The sequence below is a fragment of the Pagrus pagrus genome (assembly GCF_965226575.1).
Source record: "Pagrus pagrus genome assembly, chromosome: 1".
Classification (NCBI taxonomy): Eukaryota; Metazoa; Chordata; class Actinopteri; order Spariformes; family Sparidae; genus Pagrus; species Pagrus pagrus.
The window spans coordinates 20,925,587-20,946,480 of NC_140185.1; the positions used below are offsets into that span (position 1 = coordinate 20,925,587).

Here is a 20,894-nt window from a genome sequence, read left to right on the forward strand (position 1 = left end):
CCATAAAACACTGACAGAGCGAGAAATGAAGCTGTCATAATCTTGAAGATAAATATATATATATATAGGGCTCAGACTGATAGATATACTGTATTATATAGAGAAATGCACTGTGTCCCAGAATAAAACATGTAATTTGAGTTACTGTATGCTTTTGATTTCAAGCATTAGACATTCACTTGCCAGTGCACGGGATAATACTGAAAAGAGAGGATGTTGTTTCCCTTCAAGAAGTTTAGTGAAGTTAAGAGGGAGGCCATGCTGACTAGAGAAACCACATATAAAAGGACATTTTGGACACTGTACAATCACAGTCTATCATTATACAAAAATAGTTGACGGTGGAGGAGAAACATGCATTACATGTTCTATATTAACTTCTGCATTTCTGTCTTAACTCTTGAACTTCTTTGACATTTATTCCTATTGCTGTGAATATTTTTGCCTTCATTATCTTTAGACTAGTAACATTGATGAATATAAGATACAATGATCTACAGTATGTGATATAGTGTAATCAGTGTCTAAAATATACAGTGTGTATATTTGTTGTGCCGTTATGTGGCTCAGTACCTCAATGTATATTTCATGATGGCTAAATTTAAGGTTTAAGTGTAAACTTTCAGTCTTGCACTCGTCGTTTTGGAGTTTTTTTAAACTGACAGGACTTTTTGTCAAACTTAAGACATATTTACTTTGCAATTTTTTTAATCAAATAGCCCAATTCTAACTTTTTCTATTTTGCCATACATTTTGTTCGAGGAAAAAAGTTTAAACTAAATATGATATGCCTGTGTGGACAGAGTATAATCTTTTAAATCTGAACTTTTAAAATATAGAGATGTACTGATGCACGATGCCAAACTATATTCATGTATCCTTAAAAAATGGTACACTTTCAATTTTCTAGTCAGATTCATGATGTCAGTGTTTGCAGCCCGAAGCTGTCCATTGTGCAGTTTGTTTATGTTTGAGTGATATATCTGTCTGTTGAAGTGAATGCTAAAGTAGTTCACCCTATACTGTATAGGGTGAACCAGGGCATGGAGTAGCCAGTAGTCTACTGAACCCCACCCAGCTTGTTTATCAGACCCTCACATCCAGTAGCAGACCCTCCTTTAACAGGGGTGTGGTAACACTGTTTGTTATAGCGTTGTTGTCGAGACCTAATGAGTCCATTAAAAAGTGACTGATACATTAGCACTGATAAGGAAGTGCTCTGTTTACACACTGAATACTGGAGTCATACATCTCAGAAACATAATATAATCAGTGTTATGAATTAAGACGGATACACCATCCGCTTGTTGGCCTCGTTGTGTCACTGAAAACCAGCAGACTGACAACAGGATCCTGTTTGAGCAGCGACAGTTTATTTCTGTCTCACTGTTACAGAATGAGAGGAGCTTTCTGAGACACAGAGGTCTTGTGACTAAGCGATGAGGGTGGTGATTCAACAAAAGGTCAGTCATCTAAGCCTACAAATCTACACAAACATAAGCACAGACATCAATAATCATGTGACTGCGAGGGAAATAAAACAGGATTTGGACATAATAAAGAGCCACCTCCATTATCGATTTCTGTGAATCTTATACAAAATAGTGAACAAGTTTGAAATTAAAGGAATAGTTCAACATTTTGGGAAGGGTGTACACACTTTCATCAGAGAGTTGAATACGACACTAATGTACAGTAACTATGAAGATACAAGCAGCAACCAATTATCTTAGCACCAACTCTGGAAACAAGTTGATCTTTATCATCAATGGAAAAGTTTCTGGGCATCCAGCGGAGATCTGTCTGGCAGCTAAACCTCGTTATAATGCTAATCCTTGAGCTTCAGAGCTGCTAGTTGGCTGATGTTTTACCTTCAGACCAAACCAGGCGAGTTGGTTCCTCCTGCTTCCAGTCTTTATGCTAAGCTAAGCTAAGCTAACTGGTCGCTTGCTGTAGCTTCATATATATACCATACCATACAGATACAAGTGTGATCAAGCTTCCCATCCTTAACAATTTGTGAGCATCACACACACATCACAGATACATCTGAACTTACTTCGGCATGTCCAGGCAGCGATGTTCTTTCCGATAATGAAACACCATTTCCATTGTTTTCATCTGCAAAAAGAAATTAAAAACCATAAAATAATATAATATAATATATTGCCTTATGCAGTTCAAGAAACAGAAAATACAACAGTCACATGTACAAGAGTAGGTAAGATGGATTCAAAGTTGAAATTTGTGTAGAAGGGTACACAGATTTCATATAATAATTCATATATTGAGTATTGTCAGTGTATAATTGTGTCAGCCAACAACTGGAGCAATAATTGTTGAAATGTTAGTCGTTATACGACTTAAATATTAAGAGTTTAAAATATATAAAGGCTTAAAATTATGCATAATTAAGGGTGTGGGCGGTTCGAGTGACAAATAGCTGTTAGCTTTATAACAACCAGGCTTTTGTGCGGCCCACATAAACTCCACCCATGCTCCACCTCTTTGCCTATTTTTCGACTAGCTTGAACTGGGAATTCGTTATGTCCGAGTTCCCAGTCTGCAATTTCAACTGAAGCATCCCCGAAGTTGGATTTTGGAATCAGAAAGTTGGACCAGCCCTGACCTCAAAATCCAAGATGGCTGTTTGGTGCATCAACAGCTGAGAAGCTCTGTTATACTGTTTATAAGTACTTCTGTCTTGTGTCTCATTAAATCAGTCTGGCACACAGTACTTGCCAACTTCTATGAGTGGACATGTTGCTTTGGTGTTTGTATTGTTATCAACTTGTATTGCTAACAATGGCTACCTGACTACAACTCATTCTCAGCTCCGACTTCGAAATTAAGGAATGCACAGTTAGATGGAGTCCAGCACCGCCAAGATAACTGCGGTCAAAGTGACCCCACTGAGCTTCACAATGGCTCATTGAAACCTATGGATGAAGTCATGGAGACTATGTCGACATCTTGCATAGTCTTTGATCTGAACTCAAACATAAGTTAACACCAGTGACCCAGAGGCTGACGGCTGGTCCAACTAAATGTCATATAGAAACATGCACATTTATAAAGTTGCAGATTTTATACAAGAATCTTTCTTTAAGGACAAAAAGTAAATGTTTTAATCATCTGTTTCTCCTTTTGCTTTACATGCAGCCACAACCAATGAGGGAAAAGAATAGTTCCAAATGATTCTCACAGTTCAAATGTTATTTAATCAAATACTGTAGAAATATGTTAATGCTAGCTTAACAGGTAGACAGTACAGTATTAAACCCTTTGACAGATGGAGCAGGTTTTCATCCCTCCTCGTCTCTCCTACATCCAGTAATTTAGCTATGCTAAGTTAAGCTCTGTTTATATCCATGCAGGATAATAACAAGGTTCGCTCAAGGCAAACTATCCCTTTAAGAGTAATCAGCCAGCCAATACCATTATGGCCGCGCATGCATCTCAGACAAACTGAATCTGATAAAGGCCCAATAAAAATCCTGCAGTCTCTTGGCAACATCAGCAGATGCAGACTCTTGCCACATTGGTCAGAGTTTACAGGAGCTGAGGGAGAAAGATGAGAAGCACAAAGGCAGCAGTCAAAACACACACACACACACACACACACACACTCACTCTCATACAATGACACACAGCATTCCAGCAGAGCCTCCCTCTCCCTGCGTGGCAGACTCTGGCAGAGGGAATGTGCTCATGTAGCACTGCTCCTCTCGCCGCCTGCTCCCCTTTTATTCCTCAATGGTGGGAAAGCGGCACTTCCTGTGGGGGAGGCTGGATGAAGGCATCAGTGAGGGGGAGGGGCCGTGGCTCGAGGTTGTACCAGCAGTCCTACCACGGTCGATACACAAAGGACACGAAGATCTCCAGCCTCCTTCAGCTTCAAGTCAGCCACCTCTGATTAGACACAATGATCTGACAGACAGCAGTGAGAGCCAATGAGAGGGGGACTGTGGTGTCTCAATGTGGAGGCTCAATAATAGGCCTGGAGACTCACTATGAAGGAATGAAAATATGCCATATCAGTTAGAGCACAGGAATCCCTGAGTACAGAGGTTAAATGACACACAGATTTTTCCACCGGGCTCGTGGGAAGCGTCGCTCCCTGTGCAGCTGAATTTTTCATTATTCTCAGCAGCTTTTTTTTCCCTTTCCTTTTCAGTCTCACTGTTTTTGGTCTCACTCCAACTGTGAGCAGCCAGTTATCAGAGCCTTGGCCTGAGCAAACAGAAGCAAAGGGCCAGCAGTGTGTAATAACTGCTTCCACAGAGAGACAAATAAATGGAGGAAGGGGTCAAACTCGCAGAGGAGTCTTTTGTAGGACCGAGCAGCTACGACTCAGACACCGGCTGGCATAAAAGTTCATTACTAAAAATAACTACAATATATTCATTCATGCCAACATTACGTTGGCAACAGTGGCTTCTGAGGGCGTAAATGAACTAAACTACAACACATTTAGCAGTAAAGCTCATGCACTGTTTTTTAACACATTTTCCCCACGAGCAACCCAGTTACACTTCTGCTGCTGTCTATTTACAGTATATTCTCTCGAGGGCGTGCCCATCAGCAGAATGTCAACTTGCTAAAGAAATATGCCAGTAACCTCTGGTGGGCTCTGACTCAAAGTAACACTTTTAACCACCACATACGTAAGAGCGAAGTGGTGTCCCAAGTGGCCAGCAGAACGCATAACCTGATGTCAAAGCCCAGTTTCTAACCCTAACCCTAACCCTTAGCCTTTTAACATCTTTTTAAAGGGATTCCAACTCATAAAATCTTGTGAATGTGACGGACGACTTACTAGCACAAATGTACCGAATAAAGACGCTCTTAAACTGGAGTTCACTCGTGCAGAGAGACTTTGAGCCTCAGCCAGGGACACAGTCAACTGGCCCCCTTTTCCTGAATGCTCTAATTTTATCCAGAGACACATGTAACACACATGCACGTCCAACCAGAGTAGTGAGAGTTTGCTACAAGATTTGCTCATAAATATGAGATGATCACCTTCAATGAGCACTTCAGTGATTCCTGTGAAGTTGGGAGACACACAAGAGACAGATTCGAGACAGAGTGGTCAAAACTGAAGCAGACTTTCGTTCCCTTTAATAGGTCAGATTCTAAAAATGCTGGACCCCACATTTTCCATGATGCAACTCATTTGTTTCTCATCTTCATAACAACCTGCCTGCTTTTTAAATAACAGACACGTCTTTTAAACTCCACAGCAAAGGTTGAACTGCTCGTTCTAGTCAGAGAGAAAATAACTTGAACTATCAAAATAACTTTTTTACTAGGTTTCATTTCTAGCAGGTTTTGGAAAGCTCCCTCCAAAACCCCAGAAGACATAATGTGATAGTTTTCACAGGCTCAGCACTTCTCATGCGAAGTCATGTGATCTTGATGTGTACAATCAATGAAGACCTCTTTTGAGTACAAGAATCATGATTATAGGCTGAAAGTTTATCTTCAAATTCCCTGAGTCAAACTGAACTGAAAGATACACAGACAGCACATATTACATTTTGCACCGTGGTCAGTGCAAATAAACAGGCGGTACTAGAAGATAGCGACATCATGTGTATTTGCTAAGCTGGTTTAAAGAACTGGCTTTTGGGAACTTTGATAACAACTGGAATACCCAAGCAAGTAAAAATGAGCTTGGAAACAACTAATAATAATAAAGTAATAATACTCATGCCTCCTTCATAAAATAAGAATCCTCTTCTGCAAACCAGAAAAGACCCAAACTTCACTTTAAAATCAACCTGGCAGGCAGAAGTACAGTGGGAAAGCATTTCTTCTGTCTTACCACGCTTCTTTTCAAATCTTCTCTTAAAATTAGGAACCTGCTGGAGGATCCCCAGCGATATTCCCATCTTGGAATATTTATCCAACTGGTCTACAATTGCTTCATTCACCTCCACCAATCAGTGGATTGACGGCCTGTCGGGAGTGATCAGATTTAGGGTCCAAAAATCCTCCCTCACTCTGACTGATTAAATATATCAGTGGAGGTAATCTACAGTACAGGCCTACGCTACAGCAGAATAGGAGGCCACTCATTCCAATGTGCTGATTGTGTACAGAGAGAAAAACAGCAGAGGCAGTGCATTCTCTCTCCACGCAAACAAACCCACTATTCCCCAGTCGAGTCAGGCCACAACATAATTCGCTTTAACCTGATGAAGTTTCCGTAACCTGATGGCGATCGCCTCAAATGTTTGCACCCCTCGGACATACATCGCCCTCAGATGAGACAAAATTAGCGCTTTACAGTTTGTTTTTACAAGCCGGTATGTGTAACCTGCAGGAGAGCAGCCCTCTTCAGTGTATCCCAAAGTGACTCATCAAAACAAATGTTATGAAAGGGAGGCTGCATCTCTCAATCTGAACCGACAGCCAGGGTGTAGTACTTGTCTGACAAGAGGACGTGAGGGGATATCTTACCCACTCACCCACTTACCTACACACACAAGCACAATACATAATGCATATCTTATAGTATCAAGTAGTAATCGTAAACTTGCTTTCTCTATTTTTGACATTTGAAAGGTTAAAAGCACATGTACACTGGCAGTGATGGGATGTTACTAAGTCCATTTTCTCAAGAACTGTATTTGGAGACTTTATTTGACTTCAGTTCCTCAGCTTTTATCATACGGTATACTTCTAATCCATTATATTTCAGAGGGAAATATTCTACTTTTACTCCACTACACTTGTTTGACAGATAAATTATACTATTTACTTCAAGAAAAATATAAGGCAGTTATAGATTAAACTACACCTTAATGCACAGCTGCCCAAAGTGAGGCCCGCTGGCCAAAGTTAGCCCGCCATAAGGTGTGATTAAACTGTAATATGAACAGCTGTTTTTGCCTAAAAAACAACAATTAACGCTTCACTTCGGTCGGTAAGGCAGATTGTAACGCATTACGTGACATGACTGTAGTAATATATTACTGAAATATTATTAGTAACGTGTAATATTACTCCGTTACCGCTAAAAGAAATGTGTTACTGCAACACATTACTTTTGTAACACGTTACCCCCAACACTGTTCTCAAGTCATAAACATAGGAGAACAAACAGTTGAGGTCAGATCTGGATCACCACAATGTTTTTGTCTTTCATAAATGTGGCCTCTCAGGGCTTCCATACAGAACCATTTTGCATCGAAACAATACAATGCTTTGTTAAAGACAAAGTTTTGGCCCTCCAAGGGAAAAAGTTTGGGCAGCCCTGCCTTAATGCATCAGTAATATAAACAAGATCAATATTAATATTGATATTATGTTTATTATCCATAATATATAAACAATATTGTTGGCTGATGCAGTGCTGTGTCAGAGGCCATTAAGTCGCCTAATGAGGATTGTTCTGCTAATATGTTTGTACTTCCTCTGAAGTTAAAATTTGATTGCTGTTTATTTATTGCAAGTTATATCGTCATCGAAATATTGAACAGTGTTATCGCACATCGCAGATTTTCCTCATATCGTGCAGGCCTATTGCTGATGTAATGGAGTATTTATTTATTTTTATTTCACTTTTTCCTTCTTTAAACTTAAGTAAAAAGATAACAATACTTCGTCCACCATCGTACACCAGTTGTGGTGTGAAGTCAGCTGAGTAACTGTTGATAAAATAACCAGACAACAAACCAAGAACATTAAATAATTAAATTTGAGGTCCTTAAATCTTTTTAAACAATCCAAAACTGACATAAAGCTGTCCTGCTTTAAATCATTGACTTGCAACATTGCTCACAATGGTATACTGCAGACACATATAAGCGAGAGCTAACACAGTATGAACAGTATAGCAAGCTCAATGTACTGAAATGTACAGTACATCTCCTCATGGTACACACTGGCAACGCATTATCACGTTCACATGCCTCTCTACAGTATAAGATCGCATGCACCAGTGCAGATTTGACACTCCGGCCATGAAGACAGGACACAGCACACTTAACTACCAGGAGTCAGGCTGTGCAGATGAGATGAAAGCTGACAGAGCAGACAGACAAACAGACATCTGGGTCTGATAAGCAGGCCAACCGGAAAGCATTGTGGAATTAACAGAAACAGAAATACGCTCCACTATTGAGGAGAGTTCAGCATGAAGAGAGAGCAGGCGAGAAACAGCTGGAGGATGAAGACGGACAGACAGGCGCCACATAAAGCCTCTGATCTGCCCGTACCTGAGTGCAGGTTGATCCTGAATGCGGTCAACACTGCGGGACCATCTTTAAAAGGACAGACAGATAGACACAGGTTAGTCTTATACAGTAGGTCAGGAGAGGTGAATATGCATGTCGACACAAAATAGTGCAGAGGGCCCACTTAGACGAACCAACGCAGAGAAAACAAACAAACCCAAAAGCTCAGCAGGGTTTATCATGTTGATCAGACCGGTGCTGCCAACTGCAGCAGAGCATCTAAACAAACAGCGGCAATAAACTGAAAATGATGCTCTGGGCAGTGTAGATTTGATTCAATAACAAACCAAATTGTTTTTCACTATGACTCAAAGCAGGCTGTGTGGGTGTGCACCAATAACAGCTCTTGTGTAGCTCCTCCACGAGGCTGGCACTCAGCTACACCGCCCTGCTCACCCCTCTCAAACACACACACTGATTTTTTTTTTCCTTGATCTAAACCTCGTCAGATAGTCACCAGACTGACTAACCACAACTCTGCATTATGACAACCTGAACCTTTTCTCAAGGGAAGTGATACAAAACGTCTCACAGATTGCGCTGACACATCCCTCTAGGCGGGAACAGATGCATTTGAAATATTGATGTGATAAAGGTTCGTACTCTGGTCACTCTAAAAGTCATCCACTATAAGCGGAGTGCCTTTCATTGGGAGATGCGACTGAAATATTACATTCATACCAAAACACACGAGTGAAATGAGTCCTGATCGTCTAGCAGGCGTCGGGTGCACCACGATACACTGAAACCACAACATCCTGAGCTCGAACCGGGCCAGGCTCTTCTCTGACAAGACATCCTCTCTATCGCTCTACCCACACTTCCTGTCAAGTCAGCAAACTATCTACAAAAGGAAAAATTCAGAAACTACTACAGTCAAATATCAGTTTTAAAGTAAAGTAAAGTAAAGTAAAAATAAATAGAAAAAATAGAATGAAAAGTTCATTCTTGATCTTGGAAACAGCAGTTTGCAAAACAATCTCACCTCACGGTTTGTAGGCATCATATGATTCATTCATCAGCAAATGGTATTGCCCTAATGTCATGGAATCGTAAATCTTCAAATTTCCATTTTTTTCTGAATCTGAAAGGACATCTCGGACAGGTCCAGAACAGCTACTGAATGGACCTCGAAGTAGGACTGGGTAATATGGCCTTAAAATAATATTGCAATATTTTTAGGCTCCTTGTAGTGAGCGTTAGTTAATAGGAAATATGGCCCTTATAAATCTTCATGAGGTTCTTATTAACATTCGTAAGACTATATGTAAATAATAGCATAATAATCACTTTTACTGTTATTCTGTTTATAAATACACTTTATATGCTGCTAAAGTACGTTAATAAAACCCTATAAGTTTCTTATATTTGTATAATAAAAGGACCCTGGAAACCTTGCCACATATCTTGAAATCTTTATCAAAACTTTTAATAAGTGCATGATAAATAATTTATTATCCTTAATAACGCACATTTCTCTTCTGGTAGCTGCATAAAGCATTATTAACTGCTAATTAATGCAAAATAATGTATGTGTTAATCTTAATAAAGCAACAGAAAAGTTTAGTAAAGGTTCAACAATCACATTATAGTGTTTATAAACTCATGAAATGTGTTTAATGCTGTTATAAACAATTATTAGAAACTTATAAGGTTGTTATAACATTATCAATCAGTCTACAAACTGTTAACCAGTATCTTATAAATGTATTCAAACATGTTTGTGATGCTATTATTGACGCTTATGTGTCTTATTAATATTAATAAGCCTCTTTTTAGGACTTAAACAGGCCCAGTTAGCTACTAACTAGAGTTACTACAAGGACCTTCATATAAAGCATTACTGTGGTCTTTTTAGTGACCAGTGTGTTCTTCAGAGTGTGTGTTTGCATCAGGCGTGTAATACCATGACGAGTAACACACTCTTATCACCAGGATGTTGTGGTCCCAATGGGACGTGTCCTGACAATCTCCGGATGGCCCCGATCAGTCCAAAACACACAACAGGTCATGAGCAGGGTAAAGAAAATGATGTATTGACCTCGAATGACACCACAACACTGAAACACGTCGATATCTTCGATGGTCTGCTGTAAAAGGCATGTTTGAAGAAAAGAGTGCTTGGTTAGGACAGATTAGGACGCAGAAAGTCGCTTTCTTGCTTGTCTTGGATGATACGTAACCTTTGACCTGGTTTGATATGACTCATGAGACAGGACAGTGGCAACTTTTATGGAGGAATACTGTATGAGATACTGTACGACAAATATAGCACCTATTGATCCTCCTGATCCTTCCTGCTCACATAAATAAAACATAATTCAATGGTCTATGCAAGTGTTTGTTTCCCTCGTCTAAGTGTTTCACGTACTCCAGACCAGGCAAACAGGCCGAGGCAGAGGGGAGGCACACAGTCTGAAACACAAACAACTGTACTGTAGCTGTCTTCTAGTGTGCTTTCCATGTCTTATTTAGTATCATGCCTCCATCAAAGGGGGTAATACAATTACAGGGCCGGTTTCCATAGCAACTCCTTGGCTCTGTTTCACCTAAAGACGGGAAGATGACCTCATTGGCTGGTCTGCAGATAGCAGAGTGAGATCACCTTAAATGGAAGCAAATCCCTAAAAATATGAGTAATCATTATCAAGAGCACTAAAACGGAGAGTCATGTGATAAGAATTGTTGTGTGGCTGTCCCTGCTGGATGATTAAAAAAACAACTGGAAACCTGCTGCTGAAAAGCTTCGAGTCCAAATCCAAAGCAGGATTTAGGTGTTTTAAGTTCAGACAACCAGCCACCAAATTGTATATTATGTCACAGTGCATCTGGTGTCCATCCAGTAGCGGGACATGAGTCTATAAATCAGTGTTTGAGCAGCTGTGAACGAGGTCATTCACACTCCAAACACATAAGGTGAGGACAGACCACTTCCTATTCTTTCTCTCTCCCCTCGTTCACATGTGGCTGGAGGTCTACACTGATAAGAGCCTGAACAAAGCCCCTGGAGAGCAAGACCAGTCTGTTAACCTGCAATTCACTCTAGACAACCATGTTGTTTTTAACAATTCACTGATAACACAATAAAGAGTTGATTGTGCTGTTATTACGTTCAAATAACACACTGCAATTCAATAAATTACCTGGGTTTTTTTTTTCATTTCCCTTAATGATCTGTCAGTGATGCAGTGCTGTGGGTGCTACTGAGTGACTTCAACCAGCTGTTCGGTCGACATGTAGGGTTTGGAGACAGGTGAGCTACAGGTTAACATACGTAACTACAGGTGTCGATAACTGTAAAGCTGACTAATTTTAAAAGTGTTAAAATATTGAAACAACTTCGGCACTCAATCGCATTTCTAGAAAGATCAAGAAAAAGAAGCTTAAAAAAGAAAACCATGCTCCGCTCTGAGTTTGACTGTTTTCATTAACGGAACAATTCATCCTGAAATCCAAAACACATATTTTCCCTCTTAGCTGTGTTGTTTCTCCATCCATCTAGATTATTTTGGTGTGAGCTGCCAGGTTTTGGAGATATGAGCCGTGGAGATGTACTAGACAGCACTCAGCTTGTGGTGTTCAGAGCAACAGAAATCTTGACCCAGTTACTCAAGATGATCTACAGACCTTTTGTGAGCAGGATATAGGGAACTATTTTCTTTTTACATACACCATAACACTGTGCAGATGGAAGCACGCATCTGCTCAGGGATGAGAGGCTCAGGGTCGTGACGGCGCTGGATGTAAGCATTGATGGCTTCTGCCTCAGCTGAGCTGCAATGTTAACTAGCTAAGTTAGCTAGCCTTTCATCCATGAGTAGCATGCCTCTTTCTGCATGGTAATATGGAAAGAAAGTAGTTCCTACATGAAACTGCACAAGTCTGTGATTACCTTGAGTTTTGAGCACCACAAGTCACGAGCCGTCCAGTTCCATTCTTTATTGGGAGAGCGCAAAAATCTCTTCAGCCGATATCTCCAAAACCTGGCAACTCACATACAAACAGTCAAGAGGGATAAATACAGTGGCACTACAGGTAAGATGAGAATACAGTATGTACTACTGATCTCAGGATCAACTTTCATCTCATATACTACATGCATGTAGCTTTCCAGGGATGTCTGAGTATATTCCTTTGGTGGTGGTTTGCAAATCAAAATGACTTCCACAGCAGCACAGAAGAATTGAAATATAAGAATATATTGATTCTTAAAATGTGTATTCTGACTTATTCTGTATTTGATTGTCCAAAACAAAACCCACGAGCAACTTTATCTTGCAAACAAAGCTCAAACGTTAGCCTCTCATTCTCTGACTCATCTTCATTTCAGTGTGGCACGGCTCTTATCACTTGAGCACCAGACTTTTCCAGTCCAGGGGACAAGCGGGGGTCAAAAGATACGCACTTCCTGTCTCTTAGAGTATCCTCCATGTTTGCTTTTCATGTTATGGATTCCCAACCTGCAACTTTCTGTTGCAAAGCATCGTGTCTCCTGACCTATTTGGCATTGACTAACTTCAGACAGTTAATCAGAAGATAAAACAGGTTGAAGTGAGGAATTTTACTCCCTGAGATAAGTGAGGTATGGATTATGTAAACAGGGATACAAGTGTCAGGACATCCACAGTCTGTGTTAGCTTCACTTCACTTATTTATCACTGTGCATCACACTAATCTGCTTTCTTGGAAAAACAAGTTTTTGGATTCATGCATTGTTAATTAAGACCTTTAAGTGGGCCTCACATTATGGCAGAGCAATCTTCCACCCCGAGAGCTGGCCTTTCCATTTGCCCACACTTTCCTTTTAGCTGTAAATGTATGACATTTCAGGTATTAGGGGGAAAACAACCACTTATGTTCCTGATCTGACAATGAAAAAACACTGTTACCTAACGCAGACTGAACTAAAGCAGTAATTTTCTGCATTTTCCTCTGTCTGGCAGCTTTGTTGCGTAAGAAAGCCACTACAGATAGAGATCATTGCAGGACTTTAAAGCCAACAGCCCTCCAGTAATAGGACATATGGAGCTTAATGGAAGTGGGGGCTATTAATCTTCGCTCATGTTCTGGTGTCTCCGCAGATTTACTTACATGAAAACCACAAATAATGTCAAACCAATTAAATCACATCACCCTGATGTCTGAAAGTACATCTACGACCGAGCTCTCCGTCAACACTCTTCACCTTCAGATGGATTCTAGCGAGCATGTTGTTTGAAACCACAACACTGACAGTGGTTTGCAGTCGAGCAAAGACACAGTGAAGCCTGACTGCCCATCTCAGAGGAGGTAATCCCATAAGTGCGACAGCTTGATAGAAAGCAGAGAGGAGGTAAATGGATTTGCTTACTCACACACCTCACTTCTGATCATTATCCCTGAAAAACCACAAAGAAATAAAGAAGCTTCTTGGGATGGATATTAAAGCACAACATCTACAGAGATTTTACAGATGTGACGTCTGATGATGGGACTTTAATTAACACAGATCCTACAAATCTGCCTCAGTTTGGAGAATACCTGGCAGTGTGACCTCACTGACCCTCTGCAGTCACTAGTTTTGAGGAACATTTGTGCGACGCAAAGCAAAACACAAACTCCTCAGCACGCCTGTGTGTGTGTGTTTGCCTCCTGGCTTGTCATGGGATCACTGCATACTAATTGACACACACACATCAGCTACAAGAGAGACATGTGCTGGGAAGTCGTATTTAATGGTGGGTTTATCATCCTGCCACAGCTTTCACTGGAATCTGACATCCCTGACCTCCGACTGAGATGACTTTAATTATAATCCAAATCCTCCATGAATTGTCCCACTCTCTGATCAAGTGTGATGTAATTGTGTGGAGACCTCAGTGCTAAGAAGAGCTGCACTTTAAGAAAAAAGTCAAGAAATTATAGAAATTACAAATGATAAACTGGCATACTTTGCTACATACATTAAAATTAACCTGCTATAAAGAATATAATATAAATACAAAAGGATTTCATGACCTTCACGTCAGATACAATGCTTTTCTAGAGGGATATATCCTTTAAAAGTCCATTTTAACTGGATTATAAAGTGATGCCATGTCTTCTGTGCTGCTACTACAAGCAGTGAGACCAAATATAACCATTTGTCACAAGACACAAACCTCCTAACCCCTCTCATTAAAGGTCAATGTGTGGATCTTTTATTTAATTACCTCCGGTCTGTGAATCGCTCGCGCTCTGCAGCTCGATCAAAGTTTCATCCTTCGCCTTCCCCGTTATTCGTCTCATCGCGGCGGGCGGTGTTATGTCTCAAGGCTTCACCTCCTCAGTCAAAGTGGGCTGATCGGGGCTGTGAGGATGATGAGATCCAGACTCCACCATGCAGGTATCCGGCTGATCGCACGCTGAAATCAATGGGTTTGGTTCCGATCAGGGAAATGGATCATATTTACAGTGAACGCGACCCTCGCTGGAGCTGAACCCTGCTGTGCTGCCCGAGAAGACCAGGCAGGCACACATAAAGGGGAGTGGCAGGCTGGTTTCTTTTTCCGTCGGCAAAAGATGTGTGTTTTAATGATGGGGGGAGAGATGGAGAGAGAGGGGAGGTTTCTTGAAATTATTTGCGATGCAAGTGTTAAAATAAAGGTTTGTAAGTCTTGTTCATGTGGAGAGTAAACTAACAGCAGGACGCATTCATACTGAGGAGGAGGAGGAGGAGGAAGGTTACCTGTATGACCTTAAATAAGACAACACAAGGAGCTGACACTCTTCAATGCGATGACGACACCTTCTGGCCATTTTAAATATTGCACATAGTATAACAATATACAGCACATGTTCTTTAAATGTTTTATAGCCAACAATGTGACAAGAAATACGATTATTTCAGCATTTATATAAAGAGAAATTTTACCACTTTCCTTCATAAAGGGTTGATACATTTTAAATAAGGCAAGGCTATTTGTATTGCACAATTCAGACACAAGGCAACTCAAAGTGCTTCACAGGGGCTTACAATTGTATTAAAATACATGAAATACAAGTAGGAAGACATCAAGAAACAAAACATTCAAATAAGTTCAGAAATAGGAAAGTAGGCTAAAATAGAAAAGGTTTAAAAGAGACAAGAATAGAAAATAAAAGTCACAGTGCAGCTCAGAGCCTTGAAGTTGCTTCAGTGAAAGGCTGTGGCAACAGAAAAGAGGTGAGAGTTGGAGCAGACCTGCAGTTTTCAGGGAGTTTGTTCCAGATATGTGGCGCATAATATCTGAACGCTGCTTCTCCATGTTTAGTTCTGACTCCAGGGACTGAAAGCAGACTTGTACCTGACGACCTCAGAGGTCTGGATGGTTCATAACGCAGCAGCAGGTCAGAAATGTACCATTCAGTGATTTATAAACCAACAGCAGGATTTTGAAAACTATTCTTTGGATGACAGGAAGCCAGGGTAAAGATCTAAGTAGTAGGCTGACTTTGTAATTGTCTTGTGTGTGGCTGCTGAAATGCATGTAATCCATGATTATTCATGACTATATAGAGGATGATGTGTTCAACTATAAGATGTTCCTCAGAACAATATCTGGGCTGCCAGATGGTGAAAAATCATTCTGGCTGGTGTTTATTCTCCTCCAGCTGGACTCTGTAGTTCAGTCCCGCATCAAAAATTTGGTTTGCAGCATGAAGAACCAGACACATCAGAGAAGATTGTGAATATACTTTATTATTGCAGATTAAGGGCATTATCATTTAGAAAGAGTAATACACGATAACAATTCAAACAATTGGAAAACATGCGGGTAAAAACCAGCAAATAAGAACACGTTAGAAATAATAAAACAAAAATACAGTCAGTGGATGTCTAAGGTAACTACGAAAGGTGCAAAATATAGTTGCTGGAGCACAAATTAAGTGATTTTAATGAACATGCATTAATTCGTAGACCGACAAATGGACCATCTCAACTTTGACCTTCTGGAAAAAGACAGCAGAGCATCAGGACTTGGTGGATTATTAAACAACCCTTCATCAATGACTTTTTAACATTTATACTTTAACTGCATGCAGATGACGTGCTGTTCTAACCTAGTGGTGCTATATGTTTTTGTTAACAACTTTATTATCATATTTGGATTTTTAATATTTATATAAGCACAACTTATGTCTAATTAAAGCGAAAAACTAATGATGATTTATGAATGACTCTACTATTAATGATTCATCAGCAAGAGCCTCCATGGTTTCACAACATGGAAGCAAAGTTGCTCATATTAGCAGCTTATACCGATCAATAAAGCATAATAGTTAATGATTTATTAATTATTAATAAAGACATGAGTCACAATATATAAACCCTTTAAAATGGTGGCTTATGAGAAAGGTCCTAAGAGTTTGTGGCAGTCCAGCTCAACCACACCACAAATGGCAGCCTCAAAAATGGATCAATATCAGCTTCAGCATCATTCCATAATGTGTATCGGTCATCTTAAATGTTTTCCATGTCCATTACACTGAAACTAAACACCTGAGATTATATTTTGCTTACAACATCTCAAAAGATCCCCTATAAATATCACCATTATCATCATCAGGATAATCTCTCTCAGAGCAGCTTTGGCTTTGCACAGACTAGCTCCCCAACTCACTCACCACACAGTACCAATTACCAGAGGTTAATGGGGTGGCTGGCCTTCCTGGTTTGAAATGCACCTCTCAGCAGATTAAACAAATACCAATGATGGCCTTAATTGGTGTACACTGTCTTCAACTAAAATCACAGCTGCTGTTTTTTAGCTGATACTGAAGCTCTCTTTATGACTTAATGGAGCCCTGGCCCTGGTCACGAATCCCAGTGTCCCTGAATAATAAACCAGTAGTGAACACTATGGCAAAATTTTTTTAAAAAACAACTAATAAAATAAGTCCCTGGTTGCTTTCTGGCCTAACGGAGTATGTAGATCCCTTACTGAAGCAAAAGCACCATTACAGAGATGTAAAAAAAATGGCATTACAAGTTCATGACCTCAATTCAAAATTCTATTTGTACAAAATGAAGCAAATAACTATGCAGAAAAGGGCCCATGTGAGTGTATATGATTAGTATATTAATATAAAGCCTATGAGAAATCTAATGCATCATTATGTAAGCAGCATTTCATTGAAGTGGAGCTTGTTTTAACTGGTATACACAGTTAGATGGTTTAGTCCACAAGCAGTCTGGCAAAATATATCTGAGGGGACACAAGGTGATTACTGGGATATAGGAAAGGTCATTTTTAGCACTTTCCTCTAATCTTTGTGTGAAATATTGGTTTATTTCCCTTCTTTGGGTATTGATCAGTATACAAATACAACCATCTGAGAAGTCTGGTTGTCACTTTGGTGACGTCTTAAACATGACAAGAGGCCCCAACTAGACACTATTTTTCTGAACATCCCAAATGCTGAGAACAGTGCGTACTACGCTTCTCCAGTGTTTTTATGTATAATCTTAATCTAGAAAGTAACTACTCAATATGACTGTCATATAAATGTAAAAAGCAGCATATAATTTCCCTCTGATAAGCATAGTTGAGTAGTAGCCTTTAAAGTTGCATCTACTGCAAGCACTCAAGTAAAATAGGGCAGGCCTACAAGTACTTATAAGTACTCCTACATTTCAGTACTGTAATGAAAAGGTTGGGTGTTTTAATGCATTTTACCATTTTCAGATATTACAGATCTTCAGAAACTGTTAAGTGTTGTTCAAATCTTTTGTAGCTTGCTTATGATACCTTACCTGGAGAATCCTGTCCTTTCATCATCTGTTGGTCTGCAGGTGTGGTCCACTTCAGGTGTGGTCCAACACTTTGATCCAGAGACTTGTGGAGAACATGACCCTGAAGAGGATGACTGACTTCGGTGATCACGTTTTTTCATCAAGCAGCACTAAAAGGCATGGGACATTGTAAAACTATGTGAGTGACTGTTGTAATTTTGGCCATAAAGCCAATTTAACAAAAACGATTCAACTGTAACTTAATGGTCAATACTTTGAAATGCAACTAGCTGACATGCTAAACTTTAACAGTACATGAAAAACGTTGCGAGGTTACCTTAGCTAGCTAACGTCGAACAGGCTAAAACCGTTGCTAGGTTACCTTAGCCAGCCAAAGTCGAACAGGCTAAAACCGTTGCTAGGTTACCTTAGCTAGCTAACGTCGAACAGGCTAAAACCGTTGCTAGGTTACCTTAGCCAGCCAAAGTCGAACAGGCTAAAACCGTTGCTAGGTAACTTTAGCTAGCTAACGTCGAACAGGCTAAACCCGTTGCTAGGTTACCTTAGCTAGCTAAAGTCGAACAGGCTAAAGCCGTTGCTAGGTTACCGTAGCTGTCTAAGGTCTAAAGGCTATCTTGCAGGGAAATTCAAAGTTTTGGGGTGCCAGCCTTATTTTGAGTTTATGTTACATTCCAGTGTTTATTTTTGGCATACCAGTCAGTTTAAATGAGCCCTGTCTATCTAGTGGTAGTTATTCATCTGTGATAGGATATAATTGTTATGATATCACACAGGCGAATGAGAGGGAGAGAAGGAAAGAAAAGCCCATCTCTTATGAGAAGTTATCCTTGGTTTACCGCTGAATCAAATGATCTTTTATGAGGCTGGACGATGTGAAACAGGTGACTTTGGTAGCTTTATTTTTTTTTAGGTCAAGTACATGTTTGGCCATTAGGGGGAGCTCCAGTACAACTTAAAGAGCACAGCTTTGTTGTGAATGAGTGTAAGATGTTTACCTTGTTTACACCTTCAAAGAACCAATAATCTCATATTGTTACTGTATATATAACATATGAGAGTTGAGTTATGCAAGGAGGCACATTTGCAGTTTCAAGCTGTTTAAAACCATCATTCAGAGCAAGTACAGCTGCTGAATATGAAAATGTAACATTGCATCAATTAGGCTGATTATATCATAAACCATAGGGGGTAAAGATTATTATATGGATGATATATTCATCTACCGTTTAGTCCTCTTCTTTCACGTTATTATCACATCATCATCACATGTTTTGTCTACACATGGGCACCCAATGAAACAAGATTGTTTTGAGTTTACTAGAAACAACACATGTTGAGGAATGCCATGACTGTAAATAGAGCTAAAAACAATTAGACTTTTATTTGATTATTCATTTGACAGAAAAATAATCAGCAGCTATTTTCCTAGTTTAATCTCATATCTCAAGCAAAATGAGGGAAGACATACTAATCATTCTCTTGTTCCAGCTTCTCAAATGTGAAGAATTTCTGCTTTTCACCGTTTAATATAATAGAAATGAAGATGTCACCTGAACTCTCGGAAACTGGAATGGGCATTATTTCAGCATTTGCTGATATAGTATGGACTAAAACAATGAATCAATTAATCAAAGGAATAATGGCTGAATTAATTGATCGTGAAGATAATGCTTAGTAGCAGCTCTGGTTGTAATCACCTAATATTGTTTGTTACTGATTACAGATAAGAAGAAAAACATTTAGTAGGAGCTCAGATCAGTTTACTATGCATTACATCATATGTGACTGGACAAAGGCCACTGCAATAACAGAATAGTTGTTTTTTTAAGTTGAGATCCGATATGCACACTGTGTCCACTAGGGGGAGCTCGAGTACAGTTGAACCGCCGCTGCTTTGTTGTAACTGAGTGTTAGAGGTGCTCCTTGTTTATTTATCATATCAGGTTCACATGTGCTGAACCATCAGCTTTAAATAAAGCACACCCACCTCACAGGGTAGTGATGTTTTTATTATCCTTATGAAACTGAGCCTGCTTTTTTAAAAAACACACACACTAGCAGCTGCCATGTGGTCAGTGTGGACAACATGCTTTATGGTTGCTGTTATTTTTGTGTCATTTATAAGGCTGCATCATATATTTTGTGTAACATGTGTGCAGCCAAGGACAGAAGACACATTTGCTGGACTTCTATCTGTCACTGTATCCGTATTATAAGAAGGACTCTCAGCCTGTTATTACATCACAGTTTGTTATTGTGGTCATTGATGTCAGTTTGACTCATTATAATGATTACAGATTATTGACACTGTTAGCTGTGTTGTTAGCACCGAGCTGCATCATTAATAGGTGCTTTATTTGTTACTGACACGCGGACATCAGGCAGCTTGTGCAGGTTTCTCGTGCGTTGTGGAGCGAAGCAGTCAGCAGTCGGCTCTTTTGTTCCGAGAGCGGATTCAGCTCGAGTGTGTGTGTGTGTGTGTGTGTGTGTGTGTGTGTGAGTGAGAGAGAGAGAGAGAGAGAGAGAGAGAGAGGCTGTCTTTGGGATACAGCAGAGTCAGTGAGGAGGAGAGAGAGGGAGAGAGAGCGGGATGCTGACAGACTCCTGATAGATGGTTAAAATGGCGAAAGCTTGTTCGACCCCAGCGAGCCGCCGAACTGTAGCACTGTAGGTCGGAACATGTAGTAACCCTGACCGGAGCTGGATATCTGCATGTGTGTGTCTTTCCTTTTTTTTCCTTTCTTTTCTTTTTGAACCCCACGTCTCTTCGCCTCACGTTGTTTTGTCCAAGTGCCGGAATATTTCCTCCAAGTGTTTTTTAAATGGCATCCACAAGGCGCCGCCGCCTTGTTCCGTGCTTTTTGGGAATACTCCTCAATGCTTTAATCGGTAAG

The 20,894-nt window shown here is 40.0% G+C and overlaps 2 protein-coding genes across 5 annotated transcripts in view; one reads left to right on the forward strand and one right to left on the reverse strand.

Annotated features, from left to right (window-relative positions):
- Positions 1-18,082, reverse strand: part of ano5b (anoctamin 5b) — a 31,007-nt gene extending 12,925 nt beyond the window's left edge. The window contains exons 1-3 of one of the 3 annotated variants that reach the window (XM_084362651.1): positions 14,438-14,795; positions 8,229-8,273; positions 2,060-2,121 (exon numbers count right to left, since the gene is read on the reverse strand). In XM_084362651.1, the coding sequence (XP_084218777.1) occupies positions 2,060-2,121; positions 8,229-8,273; positions 14,438-14,513 (183 nt within the window). In that variant the 5' untranslated portion in view covers positions 14,514-14,795. Of the gene's footprint in view, positions 1-2,059; positions 2,122-8,228; positions 8,274-14,437; positions 14,796-18,000 lie in introns of those variants that run through there. The other 2 variants (XM_084362653.1, XM_084362652.1) reach the window with 2 other exon arrangements.
- Positions 18,083-18,097: 15 nt separating this feature from the next.
- The window catches only part of igdcc3 (immunoglobulin superfamily, DCC subclass, member 3), a 65,869-nt gene continuing 63,072 nt past the window's right edge, over positions 18,098-20,894 (forward strand). The window contains exon 1 of one of the 2 annotated variants that reach the window (XM_084362677.1): positions 18,098-18,178. Coding sequence is in view for 1 of the 2 variants with exons in the window: in XM_084362676.1 (XP_084218802.1) it covers positions 20,823-20,889 (67 nt within the window). In the remaining variant the exon portion in view is untranslated. Of the gene's footprint in view, positions 18,179-20,605; positions 20,890-20,894 lie in introns of those variants that run through there. The other variant, XM_084362676.1, reaches the window with a different exon arrangement.